The sequence below is a fragment of the Malaya genurostris genome, chromosome 2, assembly GCF_030247185.1.
Source record: "Malaya genurostris strain Urasoe2022 chromosome 2, Malgen_1.1, whole genome shotgun sequence".
NCBI classification, from domain to species: domain Eukaryota; kingdom Metazoa; phylum Arthropoda; class Insecta; order Diptera; family Culicidae; genus Malaya; species Malaya genurostris.
In genome coordinates, this window is record NC_080571.1 from 92681614 (window position 1) to 92705842 (window position 24229).

Sequence of the window (24229 nt, forward strand, 5' to 3'; positions counted from 1 at the left end):
TTAAAATCGGTTCAGTCATCTCTGAGAAAATTGAGCGCGTTCAAATATCTTCTAAAAGTGCACACACACATACACACACACATACACTCAGACATTTTCCGATCTCGTCGAACTGAGTCGAATGGTATATAACACTATGGGTGTCCGAGGCTCCGTTCGAAAGTCGGTTTTTCCAGCAATTCTAATACCTTTCTATAGAGAAAGGCAAAAACCATTCACATCTTTATTTTTTATTTGAAGTTGACAATCAAATTGTCAAATAAGTACTTTTCTTGTGCGTGTTTATTATTAGTATAAGTTTGTCAACGTTAGTAATTATTATTTTTGTGGTAAGTTCAGTTAATATATAGGCTGATTCACTACAGTGGCTTCGTCCATAACGTAAGGTAGTGAAGAAGAAAGATTGCCAATTGATCAATCAGATTAAAGTGAAACTTAACTTAACTCTGATTGGATTTCGAAAGTTTTTCGTCAAATTATTATTTCGAGAGGCTCCAATGCAAAAACAACTCCCAGCGTTTTTTCAACTACAAAATCATAAAATTCGGACTAAGAAAAGTTTTGGTTTCTTTAAATTTGGGTTCTAAAGACTTTTTCATTCCGTTGTGCTTCGATTTCTTATCACTTCTATATACAGATTTTCAATACAGGTTTTTGAGCTCCCGATATAGATTTTTCTTTTGAAAAATGCAGATTTAAATGTGGCAACCCTGGGTGGAATGCGTCCTCTCGGCTTGAAGACCGGAAAGTGAATGAGAGTTGCTACCTGAGCGTTTGAGGCTTTAACCACGCAGAAGGTGCACTCTCCGTCGCTGTTGGTTGATGATATCGCTCCCTCGACGACCGGAAAGCAAATGATAAATCATTCTTACGACGTCTGCTTCCAACACACAAGAAGAAATGATCGATTTTCGACCACGATTCCCCTTTTATAACGTTCAGTTGATGATATGTGCCTGACTACCTCAAAATCGTCGTCCTTGCGCGAAAAAGCCAAGCAAAAGTAAAGAATTTCCGCGTTATTTTCAAAGTTTTAGAAAACTTCATTTTTGAGTTGTTTGTGGTTATCTCACACTGTTCAAAATAATATCCTAAATTCCTGATCATATTTTTGATGAAATGGCGAAAGAATTATGTTGCTGCCCTTAATAAAAGTCGAGATATTCACGATTAAGTTCTGCCCATTCTTCCATATGTCTAATTTTGAAAATTCACCCCATAGTAAAGTAAGTCGTATTCACGACAAAACAGAAACAAACGAAATGTGCAACCATGCAAGAGAATGGAAAAGAGAGCAAGCGAAACCTTAATTCTGTGATTTATGCTTCGCTGAGTGTCGCGATTCGGGAACGCGATTTAATTGCCAAACTTTGATCAATCAGCATTTGGAATGCTGGCACCAAACGGAATGGTGGCTAATTTGCAAACTTAATCCGATTAAAAAGTCACTTCTGGTGAAGTAACACCGTTTTGTTTTGGCTAGCCCAGCGGCCAGCAAAACCGTTCAAGTGAAGCTCATCGAATACTAGCTCGAAGGGATTGCATAAAACCGGTACATTCGTTAGCTGTGTTTGTTGCAATTCAACAACTAGACCGGAGCAGTGCCGGTTGCAATCGGTTTGTTAACTTGTTTATAGACGGTAGTTTTATTAATTTGATTGTTTCCAAACTCTTTTTTCCCATTGGTTATGACATAGTTGGCCTTTTTGGAACTTGGAGTTAAGTTTGCTAAAGAAAATGTGAAACACAACCGGATATCTTTGTTGTCGCCAAGTTAATCCGAAATAAGTTAAAATTTATTAATAGTACTCGTTTTCCAACCAATAAAAGTTTAGTTTGGTTAGGTTCTGACTTACAAAGATTCCGGGATCGAAAAGGAACTCAGAACGGTCGAATAGAAATGATCCTATTTGGACTTAACCATACTTATATAAAAAAAAGTGACATTGAATACCAAATGAGCTCCGACGAAACCTTTCGAAGCATTTTCAGTTCTAACCTCGGTAAGAATGCCCTGTGACGCACCTGCCGTGTCCAGTGTTTGTTTGTTACTCACGTGAGCCTCGAATGCCGACCGTTCTCACCGTAGAGGCTGGCGGTACTGATAGTTGCTATCCTTGATGGGAGAACAAATGGAATTTGAATCAAATAGCTCGTGGTGTGCAAAGGGTACAGCTTACGGGTCGAACCCGAGGAGGACCGGTTCTCGTCGAGCTTCGTTCTAGCGTAAATACGAGCAAAATTGCTACATTCGTTTGGCGAATTGAAGGCGTGTGGAGGCTGGTAATAAGTTATCCGTCCCAAGTGTCATGTTGGTGTTAGCTATTTTTTACCCACTCCGATAAAGCATGACCGCAAGAAATATTATGTTTTTAATTAAACATGTTCCGAGTCTATGTAGGAGACAAAATGAACGGAAAAAAGCTGGTTCTTGGTCTGCGGTGCGTTATAAAGTAATTAAAGGGAAAAAAACATTTTCTAATAGTTACTAGAATTCTAGTTTAATCAGAAATTTTTTTCTTGTATCGGCGAGTACATCCCAATCAGTTGATGTCAAGCGTATGTTTATGTCAAATACGGTTTATGTCGTCGATAAAAAATATATAAAACAAGCTTTTGACAGTCATAGTCGTTTAAAATAACATTAATCAAATACAAGCAAATGCATGCGTAAATGTTTTGCAGTAAAATCGGACATAATATAGTAGTTATTTTGAGTTTTGATCGCGAAAAAAAAATTTTTTTGTGCTAAAAAATATCGAAACCAGTTTTCATTTTCTTTACATGGCAACTCAAATAAAATTGTAAGAGTAGAAGTCTTGCTAATATTAACAAAAGAATGTCAAGTTGTAGCAGAACATTTTGCTCAAATGTTCAGAGTTAACCTTTAGTCCGCTTATCGGTTCAAGGTGAGCTGCTCGAATGGACTGAATTTGAGCTACTGTATATTGTAAATTAGCTGAATTATTCTAGAAATTTCCATCTCAGATCTTACAATAATCATAATTTTCCCGGTATTCTCGTCAAATTCGATCAGTTTTATGTTGTTATGCATTCGATCAATTTTACTTTACACTTTCCATGTTTGGGACATTTGCTGCACTCCCTCCTCTTTAAAATAACCTATAATTCTTTTTTGGTATAAAAGGGATCAGGGTCATGTCGCCGAAAGCCATTTCGCCGGAAGCCGTTTCGCCGAAAGGGTCATTTCGACGAATGTTATTACGCCGAATGGGCCACTTCGCCGAATGTCATTTCGCCGAAAGCCATTTCGCCGAAAGCCATTTCGCCGAAAGGGTCATTTCGCCGATTCCTGCAATTGTCTTAAAATCGCAATGAGAATCGTTTTAAAATAAAGACAAATTAAAGATGATAACGTTAACGCCCGTTTTGTTGACCTACAATTGTACTTCTTGAATAAAGATTGATTCATGAACCTCAGAACGGAGTTCCCAAAAAAACTTGGTGACTATTACCCACTAATCATCAAAGCAAGTCCATAGGTATCTACCAAGCAAATGTATGTGGTATTTTCCGTATTCTAAATAAAAAATATCTAATGCGGCTTCGCCACATCGATTTGATTCGTGTGCTGTCCGACCTCGCTACCACTCGTTCGGACCTAACTAAACAAAGAAACCTAGCTTTGAGTAGACCGGGCAAACGAGGCCGCCGCTTCCAACGGAGAAATGACCCTTTCGGCGAAACGACTTTCAGCGAAATGTCCTATTCGGCGAAACGACTTTCGGCGAAATGGCATTCGGCGAAACGACTTTCGGCGAAATGACTCTCGGAGAAATGACCCGCTCCCATATAAAAGTAGTATCTATATTTGTCAAGAAGCATAGTTTCTCGTCAAATAAAATTTACATTGAACTCTCTTTTTTTAACGCTCTTACTACAGTTTTCCTCCATGATTACCCTTATGATCGCCTCAGAATAGTGTAGAAAGTATCTGTGCTTTCAAACGAAAATCTTCCCTTTAGTTTTTTTAATTCCGCAGCGAAATGGAACCAGATCTTCTGAAATAATTTAAAAAAAATTGCGTTGCATTCAAATTGACATTTGCGATACTATCTTGTACGGCCTTGAGTTTCCCTAGTTTTACAAAAAATGGAGGATGAAATTTTCAAAATCCACCCACTGTAATCTGTGCTGTAAAAAAATATCGATTTTCGCATAATTCGACACGTTTTCCCTCAAATTCCCTTTAACAAACACTTACTACACCCCCCCCCCCCCCCCTCTCCCCTCTCCTTGCTCTTAGGAGCATCTCAAGTGCATATAATATCTGTACTTCACAAGATTTATCTTGAGCGGAAGAATAGGTATAGAACGAAAAGACTAGTGCTCGTGGCTGATGAACAGAGAAGATGTTTGGACATGGGATACCGGTCGTGAGGCAGCTAGGATTTAGACCATGTTCGATGTACGCTTTACCACCATACCCAGTCGTGTGTTAGAGCAGGTTCGAGTCCTGTCTCTGAGCGTATCTTTTTCCAAAAAATTATCTTTTCTCAGTCATTGCAAAAACTTAACTTAGTAAGGGCGATTTCACGTCAAACCAACTAAAATGAATAAATCGTTATGAACTATCGTTTTTGAGAAAATTCTATCAACTTCACATCAAACTTATTTATATCCACCCTCCACAAATACCCTTTAAGGTGAAATGTAGCGGAAGGGGAAAATCGCGTTTTTGATCAATTATTCAAAAACTAGACAGATTTTCGAAAAACCAAAAACACTTAAGTTTTCGAAATCAAATTTATCATAACTAAGTATTCTTAGAATTTTAAAATTTTGCTTTGCCGAGCCGTAATTGGTTTTTGAAATGTATAAACGGTAACTGTTCCGTTCCACGGGGATGATTTTAGAACTGAAAAGTAGTGTTTGTAGCAGGATTTCACAAAGAATCTGAAAATGCAACTCAAAATTATAAAATTTTAGCTAAAACAACCGAAATTTGATAAAGTTTACATAAACTTTTCCGCATTTTTTTATTGCTTGCGCGCTGCTGTTTCGTATTGAGGTGGTGTGAGAAATGCACGGTGGCATTATATCTTGAGCAAAAATTACATATAAAATTATGACACAAATTTATGCAGCATTGGGTTTTGTGTTGAAATAAAAACGAGTTGAATACAATAAAATGGGTATTGTAAGAAATTGTTTATTTTCTAAGTAACTGTCATTTATAATGCTAATAATGTCCAATTCTGTTGGGTTCAATGTATTGATGTTGCTAAAGCAATAAAGCCTGGCTGTGTGATATCGTATAACAGGTATTATTTTAAATTGTTGCAATTTTTATAGCAAAACTATAACTTCATCATTGACAAGCTACTGAATTAAATACAAACCAAGTATTATCGTGATACAAACAATGTGATAAACATTGAAAAACAACAGGCATATACATGGTTAGCAAGTTGGTCAATACATATACATATAACCTCATGTCAGTTATTCATAATTACTCATGATTTATAGCTCTAGTGTAAAAGTAATCACTAACAATAACGAATGAATTAGCCTATATTCAAAGTGTGAAGGATTCAAAAATCCATTACGTCCAGTCTTTTTTACATGCCAATATAACGAGAGGTAAATCCACTGCGCTCAATCATTGAAAAAAGTTCTTGTTTCTATGTGTCCGTTTTTCTTGGTATGCTTTGTACGACGGCTCGTTCAACTGAGCGGATAAAATTTTGCGCGCATTTTTTGACGCTACATTTCACCTTAAGGTCATATTTGAGTTTTTGAGTATGTATGATCTTAAAAACGTATCGATTCTCTTTAAATTATATAAATTCCGTCATTGCTCCTTCCCCCCATGTTAAGGACACTTGCTACACACTCTCCCCCTTAAATTACAGAGGCACTTACTACATCTACCCCACACGAATACCCTTATAATCATATCTAAGTTATGCAAAAAGTATCTAAGGTCTTCAAAAAGTATCAATTCTCGTCTAATTAGTTAAATTTTTTAAGACCCTCCCTGTTAGAGACACTTGCTACGCTCCCTCCCCTATAAAATACCCTTATGATCAACTTTGAAGAGCAAGAAATACTTGTGCTACTCCCACAAATACCCTTATAATCATATCTAAGTTATGCAAAAAGTATCTAAGGTCTTCAAAAAGTATCAATTCTCGTCTAATTAGTTAAATTTTTTAAGACCCTCCCTGTTAGAGACACTTGCTACGCTCCCTCCCCTATAAAATACCCTTATGATCAACTTTGAAGAGCAAGAAATACTTGTGCTACTCCCACAAATACCCTTATAATCATATCTAAGTTGTGCAAAAAATACCTATGGTCTTTAAAAGTATCGATTCTCATCAAATAAGTTAAATTTTTCAAGACCCTCCATGATAAGGACACTTGTTTCGCTCCCTCCTTTATATATTACCCTTATAATCTTCTTTGAGCAAGAAGTACATGTGCCAAGTTTGATAGCAATCCGTATAATAGTTTCGGAGGTATGCCGTTACAAACATTACACCCCTCTTGCTACATCCAACACCACCCCCCACCCATATAATCATATCTTGGGTATGCAAAATGTTTCTATGGTTTTTTTTTTTAAAGTAAGTAGCGATTCTCTTTAAACTAGATAAATTTCAAAGCCAAATTTTTTGCTAGGGCACATAACCGTTTTTATAATTTTTACGTTTCGTCTTTGACTCATCAGTGCAGAGCAGTTCAAATTGAAAAAAAATGGCCATCTCTGCAGAGCAAGAAATAGTTTGAATGCAATCCGTTCAGTAGTTTTGGAGTTATGCCGTTACAAACATTACACCCCCTTTTTCGAGGCACTTGCTATATCCACCACCCCTCATATAATCATATCTTGGGTATGCAAAATGTTTCTGTGGTCTTAAAAAAGTATCGAATCTGGTCAAATTATATAAATTTGTTCATGCCCCCCATGTTATTTAAACTTGTTACGCTCCCTTACCTATAAAAATACGCTTATGAGCATCTCTGAAGAGCAAAAAGTATCTGTGCCAAGTTTGGTGACAATACGTTCAGTAGTTCGGGAGTTATGCCGTTACAAACATACAAACTTACATCCTTCTTTATATATAAATAGATATAGATTTGATGAAACGTAAAGAAAATTTTAAATTGTAAAACCAAGAGATTGAGAAAATGTTGAACCAGGCGAGTCCACAAAATGAGCACATTCAAGGAAAACAAAAGTTTTTAAAACAAAAAAAACTATTTCCTGTCCAAGTTGAATTTTTATCCGAAATTCGTCTATTGGAATCCTACACTGAAAAAAAAATCGTCTTTAAAAATTTATGAGCAATTTACACAAAAAACACAACTTTCGAATTGAATGAAACTTTGTCTCATAGTTAGTTATTATGTTTCGTTTCAACCGTCCATGTTTTGTGAGGCGGGTAGTTTCAAGAGAAAAAATTCAAAACTTCTTCCTATCCATTACTGATACTTATGGCAAATATCGGGCAACCATTAACGTGCTCTCAAATTGAGTATCATTGAATTCTTGGATGAGTTTTGTTTAGTTTTCAAAAAAAGTCGGTGTGATTTTTTTCATTTAAATAAAAAATGCCTTTTTTTGTAAATTGTTTTGGAAATTTTAAAGTCAATGAGATATGAAAGTTTTCCAGTATTTTTACAGGAATATCTGACTGATTTTGTGAAAATCACTAATATAATACTTTTTTGTAGGCTTTGTCGTTTTAGGTCATCTATTTAAAACAAATGGTTAAAAAGTTTAGCTTTTTTGAAATCTACATTGAAATTACATTGAAGGCGAATCAGTTCCTGATGAAAATTTGTCATTTAGGAACCTTCCTTCTGGATGTAGCCGTTCTCGAGAACTTGTAATTCGAAGAACTCAGTTTTTTAAGCACGGTACTTTTTTTGAATCGTTGTGATTCGGAACTATCAATTTTCTCATGAATGGTGTCGAAGTAGAAGCTATAAGATTAGTGTTTGAATCGATATTTTACATCAAGAGTTAGAAGTTTTACAAATGCTATAATTTTGCTACAATTTTACTATAAATAAAATTAAAATTAAAAAAGCGATGAATTTCGGTTGAAATATCAGTTTTAGATCTTAGATTTATATCGAATCTTGAATAACACCAAGACAATACAGTGCCTATAAACTAGCATAATTTTTTAAATTTGTGAACAGTTTTGAGCCAAATTTTTAATGCCGTTTTTTGCAACATCACTCTGAATGTTGATTTGAACTTTTCAACACACATTATTCTGTATTTCCAGGACCTTTTGTGGAACCAGAAGATCTATCATTTGAACCTTCGTTTGTGAAAACCGGTCGTGTTTGTGAAAGTCGTCTGATGAAAGAAATTAATAAGTTCCATTTTGGATCACTTGTCCTTTATTTCCGGGACTTCAAAAACCGGACTCCGGGTATCGGGGTATATTCGATATCAGTTCTAACACCTGAAAACTAGAACGTTTTTTTCATCGTCGTTCTCAACGAAGGTTCGAAAAATCAAACCCTCATCACCTTGTGATTCCGAAACCGGAATTCGGATCCGGATAAGATTCAGGAGTGTTGTTTGGGATCATAATCAAAATTTAGGAAACTCGGCTCTGCAATTTCTGAGAAATCGGAGCGAGCTTCGTTTGAGAATATTGGACCACTATTTTTGGTATTTGCGGAATCGGAAACTGGTCCCCAGTTTATAATAGTTAAGGAGCAAGTTTCTTTGCAAGCGTATGAGTAATGTCAACAATGTGTGCGTAAAAACAAATTCTGACGCTTCTTTTCCTGATTTTAATCTATAAATCTTCCATATGACAAATAAACCAATCAGTTCATTCTGCTTAAAATTGCAATTCAAGAAAAGCGAAAATCTTTGTCTACAATTCTTCCGTTTTCCTTGAAACTGCTCGAGAAAAATTATTTCAGTTTCAGCTTACTTCCACTAACATATTTGATTAGCAACAAACACATTCCTACATGGATTTCCTCTTGCAGAAATTATTGCGATATTTACGTACATTCTATAAGTGAACCCGCAAAATAGGAACATTTAATTTAACACGCGAAAGGCAATTGATATGGAATGTTGTCGTAAAGCTATTTATTTTTCCGGCAAACTGCTTTTGTAACAGAAAAAATTTAGTTTTGTTTATTTTGTGTAGCGCAATCTAATACAAATGCATTGAAGCAGTGTTGCTAACTGTTTTTATGGAATTAAAATCTACATTCATAAAATGTAATCAAATTTCCATCAAACGTTGGTGAAAAATTGATAAAAACTGATATTTCAACCAAAAAAGTCATGCCTAACATTCATTTGAGAATAAATTATTGTTAAAAAGATTGTTTGAAACTCAATCATGCAACCCACTTTGATAAACCTGTTGCACTGCATATATAAATACATAGACATACGTACCAAATAAAATGTACGTAATACACAATTTAACTTGGTTTACTCTTGATCCTTGCATCAAGTTTGGTTATTTGCATCGGCACTTTGAATGACGGTTTGAAATAACTAATATTCATCTCTTCATAATACCGGAACCGAATTTTGGATTTGGATAAAATTTGGATAAAATTTTAAACTTATTTACTATGAGTACCTATCATTTGAAGCTAAGTTTATGAAAGTTGGTAGGGAAATTAAATGAGATTATATGGTCATCTGTAAAGATCTGCAAACTGGGGTAATTTATGAACAATTTCCAAGGAAATAGCAGCTCTTTCAATGGTCGTTTATGAATAACTCTCTTGAAATCGAAATTTTTACTCTAATCCTTCTCTTATTTCAAAAATGAAAGTCGATATAAAATTCAGGAATTTTGTATGACATCCTAAGATCTATTTGAATATTAGTTTGTGAAAATCAGTTAAGACATCTCCGAGAAAACCTAGTGAGGTTAGTTGACACACACACATACATTGCTCAGTGTGATGAACTGAGTCGAATGGTATATGACACTTTGGTCTCCGCCCTAGTTTTGCTAGTCGATTTTCGAGTGATTGTATATACTTTTCTGTATAAGAAAGGCAAAAAGGGAAACATTCTTCTAAACTGGACTCAAAACTGTTCCAATTCATAGTTGATATTAGTTGCTGGCCATACAAATCGAATCCGGTTCCGTAAGTATCGGAAATAGTGGTCAAAAATTCCAAAAATGAATCAATTTCATTTTCTCAGGGATGAAACAGCCGATTTTTACAAGCTTAGACCCAAATTGGAGGTATTCCGGAACAACAGGGTGAACTGTGCCTAAAATTCAAACTGTCGTTTGGACACTGCAAAAAAAAACGAACAAATTATTTTGATTTGGTTTTTCGATTTATTTTTCGGTAGTCAATTAATACTGTTTTTAGCAGTAACACTGCAATATTCATGAGAATATGGGTAATATTAGAAAGGATTCTTTACATCACTAGGTGGATTAAAAGAGGTTTTTTCAGGACTCTCTGCGGTCCAGTAAATTGCTGGAGTGGTTGGAGCGAGTCATTTTGCCGAAATTCGTTTCACCAAATGCCATTTCACCGAATGGGTCATTTCACCGAAAGGATTTTTAACTGAAATGATGGTATACAGTATAAATATCGTTTAATTTTTAAATATGACAAAAAGATTGTGTAAACGTAATGTAGTATTGCATTCGAGTCTAGCGATCTCTTGAATAAGAACAGCCTGTTTTTTGCCAAACTTTTCGACTGCAGATTTTGTTTGTGGTGATTTCCATACGAGATCTAACCTAGTATTCGAAACACTGGGTAAAAGCAACTGCAACTTATTTGAATGACCGTTAAAGCCGAATACATCGCATTCATAATTTTCAAAATATCAAATTATGGCTCTTCATCAAACTTGTTTTTAGTTTTCATGTCCGCTAGATGATTGATGTTGCGAAGCCTCATAATTGAAGCCAAAATGGCTCAATGGGACAAAGCCACCAGCCAGTCGACGCCAGCTAAGTTGGCCGCCAATCCGTTGTCGGAAGTGACGGTCTCTCGAATGCAAACCTGTAAACGCCTCGTTTGCGTGATCTCCTCAAGGTTTCTTTGCTTGAGTTAGGTCAGAAATAGCGGTAGCAAGGTCAGATAGAATACGAGCAAAGACGATGCGCCAAAACCGCATCAGACATTTGTTCATTTGCGGTCAGTTAACGGAAAAGCACTAATAAAATCTGCTAATTTTCCTGAAAATTCCATGTTGAGGATCATAAATCAATCTGAAAAATTCAATAGAGAGAGTATTCTTTCTGAATTAAACAAGGGGAAATTAATTTATCTGTTATTTTAAAAAGGACATATATCAGATCTATGATTTTAAGTCTACGAAACAGGTGAAAAGCGGTTTAGATAGAGAAGATGTTTTTCCAGACCCCAACGTTTCTGTTTAATTTTTAGGATTTTATTTTTTGTATTTTTGGCGGTTGTTTAAAGTCAAAAGTACGATTTTTCACGAAAAAAATCTCCATTTTGTAGCTCGTAAACCTCCCCAAAATAACAAACAACGAAAAGGAAAACGTTGGGGTCTGTTTTTTTTATATGTAGAAAGTGTGTTCAAAATTTGAAAATAAAATGGTGCAGTAATTTTTGAATGACGATGGACACGGACTTTCAAATCCTGCTTTCGATAAAACCGCGTTGAAAGTTTTTTGTTTATAAAATCAAAGGAAAAATTTTATTATTCTAGAGAGCCCGTAGGCTCTAACATTATTAAAAAACCATTTTTTTTTCTTTTGTATTTTGTTATAATGAAACATTTCAAGAATGTTTTGTAAAGATTTTAAGTCAATCGAAGCAGAAATCTCGGGCCTGTGCACCAAGTTCTTACTTTTTCGCAGTATGAGCTAAGCAAAGATAAAGGCCCATAACTTACTGATTTTTGTTTTATAGCCTTGAAAATTTCACCGGATATTCTTGAAATGTTTTACTATAAGAAAATATAAAGGAAAAACCTGTTTTAATCCACCTAGTATTGTAATGGTGCCTTTCTGATATCAATCATGCTATCATACATAATACTGTGGTATTCTTCAGAATAATTTTCTTCGATTCTAGAAAGAATAACCGAAATCGGTTCGTTTGACCGTCTACTGATAAAACCAATTGGAGATGATTTAAGGTCGATTTTGATTTTTTTTACGTTTTTTCGCCCTTTTCAGTGATGGTATAAAATTGTTAACACACTTTACCCTATATTGCCGGATCCGGAAGTCGGATCCGAATGAAATTCAGGAATTCCGTATGGGACCGCAGGACCTTTTATTTGAACCTGAGTTTGCGAGAATCGGTCGTTTCATTTATGCGAAAAGTTAGAACACATATTTTCATTTTTTGCACATTTTACCTCATAACTCCGGCACCGGTAGTCGGATCTAAATAATATTCAGGAATTTTGTATGGGACCACAAGACCTTCATAGCTGATTTTTCGCCATGTGAAATAAGTTTTAGTGAAAATCACTTTTGCCAAAGTTCAATAATGAACTTTTTTCAGTTAGTTTTCTGATCGATGATATTTTTGTCTGAAAATGGTGTGTTTCTGCTACGATGATAATCTTTGCAACATAAATTCAGTTATGTTATGTTTTAAAATATGCGTTATGCGTTATGTTTTAAAATATGAAGATTTCAAATATGAATCTAATGGAATGGTGTGATAAACTTATTTTGTACGCATTTTTTACTAATGTCTCAAACAGAGATGCCAGGTAAACATTTCGAATATCTTCAGACAGGGTTGCAAAAGTCTGTATATCCGTAAAAAAATCTGCAGTCATCAAGTGTTTCGTGCTGGCAGCAATTTCTCTATAAAGTATGATACGCTAAACTGATTTTGCGAGCAAAAAAAAAGGTCGCGCCAATTACGAAAGTCTGCGAAAAACTCGATTTTCAAAAGTCTGCAAAAGTCTGCACAACAAAAAATGTCTGCAGTACTATGTACGAAATTTGCAGATTTACAGACAAATCGGCAGATCTGGCATCTCTGGTCTCAAATGATGTACATTTGAGTATCAAAACAATTAAAAACACGACGTATTTCTTTTAATCTGAATCATTACCAATTAAAATATTATGTTGTTGAGAAACGACGACGCCTGAAATAACGTGTTTGCTTGCGTTCATTGCTGCAGTTTGGTTTTGTGTTTCTGAATTCAAACACTTTAACGAATGATGAAACACGCGTGAATCAAACCTATTGAAAAGAAACTCTATGTCGAATTTTTGCAAATACCGTGGATTGATTTTTCCTTTTATATTTTCCGATTGAACGTTTGCAAAGTCGTCTAAGTCGTCGTGATTGAACGAAAAATTTTCGGTTTACGCTAGCTCTGGAATGTTATTCTAACAATAACAGTCACATTAAATATGTGGAAATGTGTACATTCACACAAATTGTTACATTTATGTTTGCCAGATGAAAAGCGTAGCCGTGCTTTGTCTCTCATGATGTCAATTTACGATTCATTATCTCTAAAACTTGCTTCATTTAGAATTGGAACAAACTTTTGCTCATATTGTGGCGCTTCTGGTGGACGGATTTGGAAGTTCTTGGCGCCCACGTGTCGTGAATTTTGTCAGCTTCACGTATGATTTTTGACATTCCGCAAATCGACTGTACTTTGCAAACAATCAACATGGAAGCCGAAAGAAGGGAAAAAATTGTGCACAGTTATTAGGAAAATCGATTGCGGTCTGCATCTAGGCTAGCTAAACAGCTGAAATTGCCCAGAAATACCGTATGGCGCGTTATCAAACGGTATAAGGAAACATTGACGACGATTCGGAAGCCAATCGCCGGAGTGGAACTGTCGACCGGAAACTACGTGGTAAGATTTTGAAGACGATTAAGAGGAATCCTAATCTGTCGGACCGTGATTTGGCCAGAAAATTCGGTGCTGCCCATAGTACCGTGAGGAGAGCTCGACTCCGAGAAGGAATCAAGTCGTATCGAGCTAGCAAACAGCCAAATCGCGCCATAAAACAGAATAGTGTGGTCAAAATTCGTGCTCGGAAACTATATGACGAGGTGCTGACCAAGTTCGACGGGATGGACGATGAAACCTATGTCAAGGCTGATTTCGGGCAAATCCTAGGTAAAAAAATTTTACTTGGCATCGGCTCGGGGGGATGCTCCAGTCAAATTTAAATTTGTTTTTGCGACAAATTTGCAAGAAAATTTATGATTTGGCAGAGCATTTGCAGCTGTGGCAAAAAAATGAAAGTTTTCGTTACAAATAAGACAATGACATCGGAACTATACCAAAAAGAGTGTCTCCAAAAACGAATTTTGCCGTTCATTCGATCCCACGACCATCCCGTAATGTTTTGGTCAGATTTGGAAAGCTGTCATTACAGCAAAGTCGTTCAAGAATAGTATGCAGAGAAAGGGGTATAGTTTGTTCCGAAAAATCTTAACCTACCCAATTGCCCCCAGATCCGCCCTATTTAGAAATACTGGGCAATCATGAAGAGGAGACTCAAGGCAAAGGGAAAGGTTGTCAAAGACATCAATCAGATGACGACCTTGTGAAATAAGATAGCTCAAACGATGGACAAAGAAGGTGTGCGCCGCCTAATGAGCCGTGTTACAGGAAAAAAATCGAGAATTCCTTCGAAACCGTGACGAATAATTTTATCCGTATTTTTTCTTCAAAGTATGAAGAAAACGCTACATTTGTATTAAAAAAGATCTTGAATTGAATAATAAATAACTGAAATACAGACAATTGTTTTTGTTCCAATTCTATCTGAAACAAGCTTTATATTGTCAATTCTCTATCACCCGTTGGTTAAAACAACACAATTATGAACTGAATATGCCTCAGGATCAAGTAAACACTTTCAGTGTCTGCTTTTTATCTTACCATTAATCTATTGAGCAATCTATCACATTACTTGAGATAGAAGATGCATTATTTCCATGCGAGAATGCTTATTGCTTATGGTTTCATGAGAAATTAAAATGATTGGTTTCATGATTTTCTAATCATGACAGCAGTAACGGATTTCTTTCCGTGTCCGTTCTGTATAAAGTCGAATTTATCTTTTCATCCCTGCAAAAAACAAATGGTTTACCATACTGAAAACGCTTGCAAAATCTCATCCGAATCAAAGTTCGTGAAGTCTGATGTCTTGCTATTCATTTCTGTGTTTGTTAATATGTAATATAATGAAGTAATTTGCCAGGGACACTGATTGAGAAAAGTTATTCGAGCACATAGAATGTACAGCAGCTATTTTTTATGATACCGAAACAACGAAGGTCACACCATTGTCAATCGCCTTAACTGTTCAACAAAACGAATCGTCAAACCACATATTAGTCGAGCACCATTACCGTACGCGGAACTGCGGCTTGATTTGAAATGACTTTTAGTCTAATTTAAATATTTTCCTTTGTCAAATTCAATCAATTCCATCAGACGAATCTGGGGGCCGCTAGGGATGATCATAATTTCATACGCAAAGCATCTACTGATGGCAGCTGCATGCTAATCTCCATATATCCGTTCGGTGGACTGCTTTGGGGAACAAACAAAGTGGTACAACAACCGTCTTTAGTCTAACCACCAACAGAGCAAAGCAGAGCAGATCGGTACAGATCTTGACGCATAATTCAGCTCCGGTAAACAGGTTTCGCCTAGAAACAGACCGCGGATTAGTGGTTTCCGCTCCATTTCGTATCGGCAGCCCCATGCTCGTCTCGTGCGCACTCGTCTGCCCGCGGAACTGGGTTTGCCGGCTCGATGCAGCTTAGGGTCTTTGACAACGCATATCACCGTCACCGTTCGCACATTGACACACATGCTCATAAATCTAGTGAACATACTAGGCTCTCGTTGGCTGGCAGGCTAACCTTGATCAGGGCGTATTTGAATAATAATAATTCATTAATTGGTAGAAACGATTCGCGATCCGGTTTCGCTGCACGCAGTGACAAGCCCTTCGTTGATTTGATTTGGTATGGGTGTGGGTGAGGTTTTTGAAAACTGTTGGTAGCCCTACGGTCTTTGATACATGGTAAGTTACGGCAGCTATTGGGCATTTTTTTTGGTAAAAATCGTGCTAATGAAGAGATTACTAAACCAGTCGATTTGTGAACATGATTTGTGGTTAATATTTTCGATAGATCGATTACAATGCTTAGTTGGATGATTGATTCTGACTATCCGTTTTGATTTGATCAAATTAAATGCCATTTAGTTTGGATTGATCTTCTTAAGTATAAGGATTTTTCTTCTGTTAGAAGACAGCAATGCGTCTTTACAATTGGACACACACGAAGGGCGACATTAAACTGCATAGAAATTTAGTTTCAAGTAGAGCATAATAAATGACAAATGTGATCCGCGCGGCTTAGAGCAAACATTGGTTCCAATCAAATATTCACCGGAGGCATTTGGGCTTCTTACGTAATCAATCGTCGCTAACCATTTACAACTCCTTTCACTTTCTCAACAGCATCACCAAAAAAAACACAAATAAAGTTCAAAATCGAAAACCATGACCAGTATACTCTCTACTCCGGGCAAGTACCGATCCCGGAAGGACCTCAGCACCGGTTCCATACCCACATTGGTCTCCCTGGAGGAGGAATCTAGTCTCAGCAACGGGCTGCAGTCCGAACTACAGAACCATCACAGCCAGAATGGCAACGGTCACCACATACCGCTGGCCGCAACCGCCAATGGGTCCGGTGTCAGTCTGACAGATCGCCGCATCGAAACACTCACCAACACACTGAACATAAAGAATGGCCTCAACGGTAAAACTTCCAGACGCAGCTCGCTGGCGATCGGGCTGTTGGGTGGTCGCAGTAATAACAACACCGATAAAAATAACAAACGCCGCAGCTCGATTGCGGTGGCCTTTCTCGGTGGCGGTCGGCGGGACTCGAAATCCCACAGCCACAATTACCCGATTGCCACCATCCCGGAGAAGTATCACAAAACCACAGAATCGGATATCGAAAATGATTCACCCAACCATTACTACACGGTTCACACGAGCAGTGTCAGTTCGTCGTCCCTGGTGCCGGACGCAAACGGGACCGGTCTGGGGGAGTTCAGTTCGGCGAGCAACGGAAACCTGACGGCCAATGGGTACGATAAGAAACGACGCCGTTCGTCCTCGTGGCAAACAAAGCTGGAACGACGACGGCGCAAAGGTATGACGGCGGCACTGGACAGCGGTGATGTGACCGGAATCGGTGATCTGGATGGGTTCGGTTCCGCCGGTGGACTGGACGTGTACGGCAGCAAATATGGCCGCGAAAAGCGACACTCGTGGTGGAACATTTTCGTGCCGGAGAATCTCAAACAGAGGTGAATAGAGTTTTGTTTGGTTTATGGTACATCATTGTAAGTACGGGGAATGGACTGCGGTATGAGAGAGTTGATTTCTGAATTATTTATGAGTATGTATTTACAATGTTTCATGAGTAATTTTACTAAATGTAATTTTAATTTATAGACATGTTTTCTCATACAACAATTCCTTGAGAAACTGATATACGATCTCTCAGAATTTCGTAATATTTGGAAGCACCGTTCTCCATCGGAAAATATTAGACCGGTATTTATTTTTATTTTTTCATTAGAGTGACCATTTCCTTGTCAGGGTGGATAAAAACACTACAAGGATCAGCCCCATAGGGTTGTTTGAGCCATTGATGTGGAACAAGGTAACCAAAATGTCTAATAACCGACATTTTCAATAAATCGTCACTTTTTTGAATCTGCAAATGCACGAGAGTCTGCTTAGATTGATCTTTATTAGGAACCAGAACCGATTACGCGAACCCAGAATATAGACTCTGTTTGTCGTGATTTGTATTTGTTTTGTAGCCGACAAAATTGCATCAATAGCCCAAATGTATGCAATTAAATGTTTGTACATACTTGCGATACGGATATAGATAGCTTCTCTTCGCCAAGCTTGTGTTCAAATTTTGTATGCAAGCAGTTGTTTTTATAGCGTTAAATTTATCTACCATTCTGCGATTTCGGTTGAAGCGATAAAATTTTTCTCATTATTAATCGAGTTCATCTTATAAAAATTAGAAGTTAATTTTAAGCACTCAAAATTTACAGTGGAGTAGTTGCAAATTTCTCTGGCGAAAACGACATAGCATGGAATTTCATTCGAACTCGCATGACACAAGATCAGAGCATACCAATTAAAGCTTCAAATCGGTTTTTGGCACTTTTTGTCTTGCTGTCTAGCAACAACCTTCCTCTAGCATGCTACGCGTAGGACTGAAACGTTAGCTATAATTTCATTTCTATTTATAGATTCGCGTGCTTCTAACAGCTTCGCTTTTGCATCGATTGACCAATCAGAGCGATGCTTTCCCATTGATATATCGATTACACCTTCAAAACCGTCGTATATGGCAGGGAAATCCGGTATGCCAGAGATTTTTAACAGACAAAATAGAACACTGCTTGCTACTAATAAAAATTTCAATCATATATAATTGAAAATACGTGGCTCGATACATTCAAATCAAAACTTAGAAATATTTCCAATTAAATGATGAAATAATATTAATAATTGATAAAAAATAGACTGAGCTGTAAGTGTTCAAAACCTGACCACATTTCTACGTGTATTTTTACTTGAGTTTCTGATATGCACCCCTATATAGAAAATGAAGATGTGTTCCACATCAAAAATCTATTACATATATTAAAAAATCATAACTTTTGAACCACTCGCCGATTCTGCTTTTTTTTGGATATGTCAAGTAAAATTGTTTCACCTTTCAAAGAATAATATAAAATTACATAGTGCCCATTGGTTTACCTACAATTAAAACCGTTAAGAGGGTATACCAATGACGTTCTAAAATACAAAACTCCAACATTCTAATATTCACATTTTGTTCCCAAAAACTGCAGATATTTCTTGACAAAATATCCACAAATAAGCGAAGATAGTCGATTGGTTCAAGAGTTATAAATTTACCAAAACCGTCGTTTTTAAAGGAAATGAAAAAAAAACACGGAAACTACGAGAACTAGAAAATTTTAAACAAACTGTAACTCATAAACAAAAAAAAACATGCATCGCTAATTTTTGGATATGTTTTCTAAAAATGTGTCAGCTTTCAGAAAAAAAATATAAAATGACATAGTGCCCATTGGTCGCAAACCACGAAAACTATTGAAAAGTTATACAAATGACTTTTTTTAAATACAAAACTTCAACTTCATAATATGTTCTTATTTTTCCTGAAAAACTATAGGCATTTATTGACAACATATCCAATAATTAGCGGAATCGATCGAGTGGTTCAAAATCAATGAATTTATCAATAACATAATTTTTTATAGAAAATCGAAAAATCACGAAAACTACGAAAACTTGAAATTTTCAAAAAATGGTAACTAAAAAACAAAAAACATTCATCGCCTATTTTTAGATGTGTTATGTTAAAATGTTTCAGCTTTCAGAACAAAATATAAAATGACATAGTGTCCATTAGTCACAAACCACTAAAACCGTGAAAAAAATTATACAATTGACTTTTTGAAACACAAAACTTTAACTTCACAATATTCGCATATTTTTCTTAAAAACTATAGTAAAATTAGAAGAATCAGCTGAGTTGTTCAAAAGTTAGGATTTAAAAAGTACAGATGCGTAATGTCAGAGACATAACTGGATGTCGTGAATATGAATAAAACTGGCACCCTTACTTATACTTCCGAATATAAATTAGTTGATCGACAGTGTGAATTGTGCGAGTTTTGCCCTTTTACACTACTAGAATTTGAAACGATACACCTAAACTACAGTACAGATTAGTTACATTAAACATTCTGACACACAAATATTACAAATGCTTCTTCCGCTTGCGGTAACAAGCTTTGTATTTCGCTTGGAGATTCTTCGATCGCACCATAATCAACACGATGACGACAGCCAAATTCGAAATGAATGGCTTCTGAGTCGGTGCTATGCATTTTATATAGCAAATCTGCAGAAAGTTTACTACAAACTACAACTGGTTGAAAATTGGGCCGTATACAATATAGTGCAGTAAAATTTCGCATAATTCTTTGGGTATAAAATTATGGTTCTAAATGGCACCTTAGAGAATTTTGATGTCGATTATTTCATTTCGGATTTCAATATTTTAGTAAAAGATACTATCAAAATGCTGTACGGGATTAATTTTTGGCATCGCAGTAGAGCCAAATAGTATAATTTTCTAAGATATTAAACACTGATTGGATATAAACGATTTTAAACACTGTTTTAGAACTGTGAAAATTACAAAAAACTGATCAAATTATCTTAGATTTGCACTACACTGATAATTTTATTTTAGATTTACAAAGAAGCAATCTTTATAGTTCTTTAGGTAACATTTAGAGCCATTGGAAGGGCTGATTTTGCAGAATGTTCCACATTGTCCATTTTCCGTTGTATTTTGCTCCAATGCAAACGACCACCAACAGGTGGCTCTGCGACCTGAGCGTTTGAGGTTTTGTACAACGCTAAAGTTCTGTTCTTGTTACTAGCGACTGCTCCACCTGACGACCGAAATCCAAATGAAAGCATTGACGACTGCTGCCCGCGACGGTTGAAGTCCAAATGAAGCACGACCTAAGTGTTTGAGGCCTTATAACACGCGAAAGGCTTGCTTTCATTGCCAACTGCTCCACTGGCAGACTGAAGTCCAAACGAGAGTTGCGGCCTGAGCGTTTGAGAAAGAAAGTGCACTCTCCGAAGCTGCTGGTTGACTAAATCATTCCCACGACGTCCGCTTCCTTCCAACGCACAAGAAGAAATGATCGATTTTCGACCACGGTTCCCCTTTTATACGCAGTCAGTTGAAGATATGTGCTTGACTATCTCAAAATCGTCGTCCTTGCGCGAAAAATCCAAGCGAAAGTAAAGAGTTTTCCGCGTTGTTTTCAAATTTTCAGAAAATTTAATTTTTGAGTTGTTTGTGGTTATCTCACCTTGTTCAAAATATTATCCCAAATTCCTGATCATTTTTTTGATGAAATGGTGAAAGAATTATGTTGCTACCATTAATACAAGTCGAGATATTCACGATTAAGTTCTGCCCATTCTTCCATATGGCTAATTTTGAAAAGGCACCCCATAGTAAAGTAAGTCGTATTCACGACAAAAAAATGTATCGCTTCGCCGTGGTCCGATGAAGTTCGCTGCCTATCCCGGGGTTTCACGCACTTCACTCGAAATTGCGAGAGAACGGGGAAGAAAACGGAATTTCCAAGAACATACGATCCGAGTTAATTAATTTTTCTATCGATTCGTGTAGAAATTGTGCCGACGTTTTTATCGAAAGATTTCGTGCGAGTTGTAAAAATAAATGTTCCTTATTCTTTCACAATAAAAACTAAATGTTTAACAAAACTAGCACAAAATATCGCGAAAGAAATGCTTTCTAACTGATATTATTCGCCAAATGCATAGTAAAATCATTTATCAACAATCGTATGGTTTCGATTTTTCGTTATTCGGGTTAGTATTGAATTCGGTGACAAAGCAAGAGGAAGCAGCGCTACCTTAATAATCGATTTTTTTATCCACCCTAACAAGGAAATGGTCACCCTAATGGCAATATAAAAAATGCGGATCCAATATTTTTCGATGGAGAACGATTCTTTCAAATATTACGAAATTCTGAGAGATCGTTCATCAGTTTCTCTCATGGAATTGCTGCAAATGAATGCAAAGGATGCGAGCAACTTAGTTTGGAAATCCGTTTAAGTATGTTTGAATCCAAATACTGAAACGCAGAAAACCGGATACGTACATAGCAAGGCAAAAATAGTTTTTGAAATACCGGACCGGAGAAACAGAAATAAAATCCGTTAACGATTTAGATGTCATTGTACGAGGTGGATCACCACACGAGATATTTCTTTGCAAACTTCGACAGCTCAATGCGTTCGAAAATCTCTTCCATCAACCGTAGAATATTCCTGCTCGAGGAGCTGTTTGAAATCTGAAAGTCTGAATGTTGATTTCATCACCCTGTACCCTGCAATAAAACTTTTATAACTGTTTGCGTGAACGACCGACCTGGCTTTCTTATCACATGATTCAGAATTAACACATGGGCAAATTATGGATCTGTAACAGTTTTCGACGTTTTCGTGACATCCGGCTTCCGATTACATCCCGATCTAGACTTACTGGCTGCTGACAAACGATCTCCGAATACTACACAATTATCAATTTTGACAATTTAGCGAGCGAGTAGTATGGATTTTCGTGATGCACAAGCACAATTTTGACGGGTCGCTGCTCTTGCTTCGAAGCCTCGATGTATGTTGAACTCGAATGCGTACTCAACAAATTTGTACTCAAATTTCCATAAAGTCAGCTTGTAGTCAACACCGCGATCAAATGTTTTTCCTTTTTATCTTCCACACCAAAACCGTAAATGCTTCAAGAAGTTACTTTTGGTAGAGAGTTTGAACACGCTGCTAAAATCAAGTAACCGAATGAGTCTCATAAGTATTTCAATTTGGGTTTTATCTTTGTGTGTATTTTTGAGTATTTGTCAATTACTGTTTATTTAAGCAAACATCATGCAGTTTATTATGATTTGAAATGCGGCAAGTCATTTCAAATGATAAGAACAATGCCAAAGTTATCCAATGAATTTGCTAATGAAGTAATTTCCAAACATGAATTACCATCGATTTATAACGTACAGGACCATTGGATGGCTGCTGTTACGATCCTACTGACACTTAGAATTCTTCCGGGTTTCGAACATTCGACAACTGTCTTGTAGGCATTAAACCGCCAAGCCACTCAATAAAAATAAAACTGCTAAATCATTCGACACGAAGCATTTTTGCCTTTCTCATATAGAAAGGTTATGCAATCACTTGAAAAACTGACTAGTGAAAATTGGCCCGGAGGGCCAAGTGTCATATACCATTCGACTCAGTTCATCGAGCTGAGCAATGTCTGTGTGTGTGTATGTATGTGTGTGTGTGTGTGTGTGTATGTGTCAAATAATCTCACTAGGTTTTCTCGGAGATGGCTGAACCGATTTTGACAAACTAGGATTCAAATGAAAGGTCTCGTGGTCCCATACGGAATTCCTGAATTTCATCCGGATCCGACTTCCGGTTCCGGAATTATAGGGTAAAGTGTGTTCAATATTGTACACCGTCACTTAAACCGGCGAAGCAAAAAACGTGAAAATTTTTCTAAACTGGTCTCAAAACTACACAAATCGATAGTCATTATCAGTAGGCAACTAAACAAACCGATTCCGGCTATCCTGGTTCCCGGTATCCGGTTCCGGAAGTACCGGAAATAGTGGTCATATATACCAAAATGGTTCTCACTCACTTTTCTCAGCGATGGTTTGACCGATTTTCACAAACTTAGATTCAAATGAAAGGTCTCCCGGTCCCATACGGAATTTCTGAATTTCATCCGGATCCGACTTCCGGTTCCGAAATTATAGGGTAAAGTGTGTTCAATATTGTACACCGTCACTTAAACCGGCGAAGCAAAAAACGTGAAAATTTTTCTAAACTGGTCTCAAAACTACACAAATCGATAGTCATTATCAGTAGGCAACTAAACAAACCGATTCCGGCTATCCTGCTTCCCGGTATCCGGTTCCGGAAGTACCGGAAATAGTGGTCATATATACCAAAATGGTTCTCACTCACTTTTCTCAGCGATGGTTTGACCGATTTTCACAAACTTAGATTCAAATGAAAGGTCTCCCGGTCCCATACGGAATTCCTGAATTTCATCCGGATTCGACTTCCGGTTCCGAAATTATAGGGTAAAGTGTGTTCAATATTGTACACCGTCACTTTAACCGGCGAAGCAAAAAACGTGAAAATTTTTCTAAACTGGTCTCAAAACTACACAAATCGATAGTCATTATCAGTAGGCAACTAATCAAACCGATTCCGGCTATCCTGGTTCCTGGTATCCGGTTCCGGAAGTACCGGAAATAGTGGTCATATATACCAAAATGGATCTCACTCACTTTTCTCAGCGATGGTTTGACCGATTTTCACAAACTTAGATTCAAATGAAAGGTCTCCCGGTCCCATACGGAATTTCTGAATTTCATCCGGATCCGACTTCCGGTTCCGAAATTATAGGGTAAAGTGTGTTCAATATTGTACACCGTCACTTTAACCGGCGAAACAAAAAACGTGAAAATTTTTCTAAACTGGTCTCAAAACTACACAAATCGA

The 24229-nt window shown here is 36.9% G+C and overlaps 1 protein-coding gene across 17 annotated transcripts in view; it reads left to right on the top strand.

The window, feature by feature from the left end:
* LOC131430093 (TLD domain-containing protein 2) overlaps positions 1 to 24229 on the top strand; it is a 514027-nt gene that overhangs the window by 233490 nt on the left and 256308 nt on the right. For 12 of the 17 annotated variants that reach the window (XM_058594759.1, XM_058594760.1, XM_058594754.1 and 9 more), the window contains exon 2: positions 16461 to 17323. The exons of the other annotated variants lie outside the window; for them this stretch is intronic. In XM_058594759.1, coding sequence (XP_058450742.1) covers positions 16503 to 17323 — 821 coding nt within the window. In that variant the 5' untranslated portion in view covers positions 16461 to 16502. The remainder of the gene's footprint in view (positions 1 to 16460; positions 17324 to 24229) is intronic. 17 annotated transcript variants of the gene reach the window in all.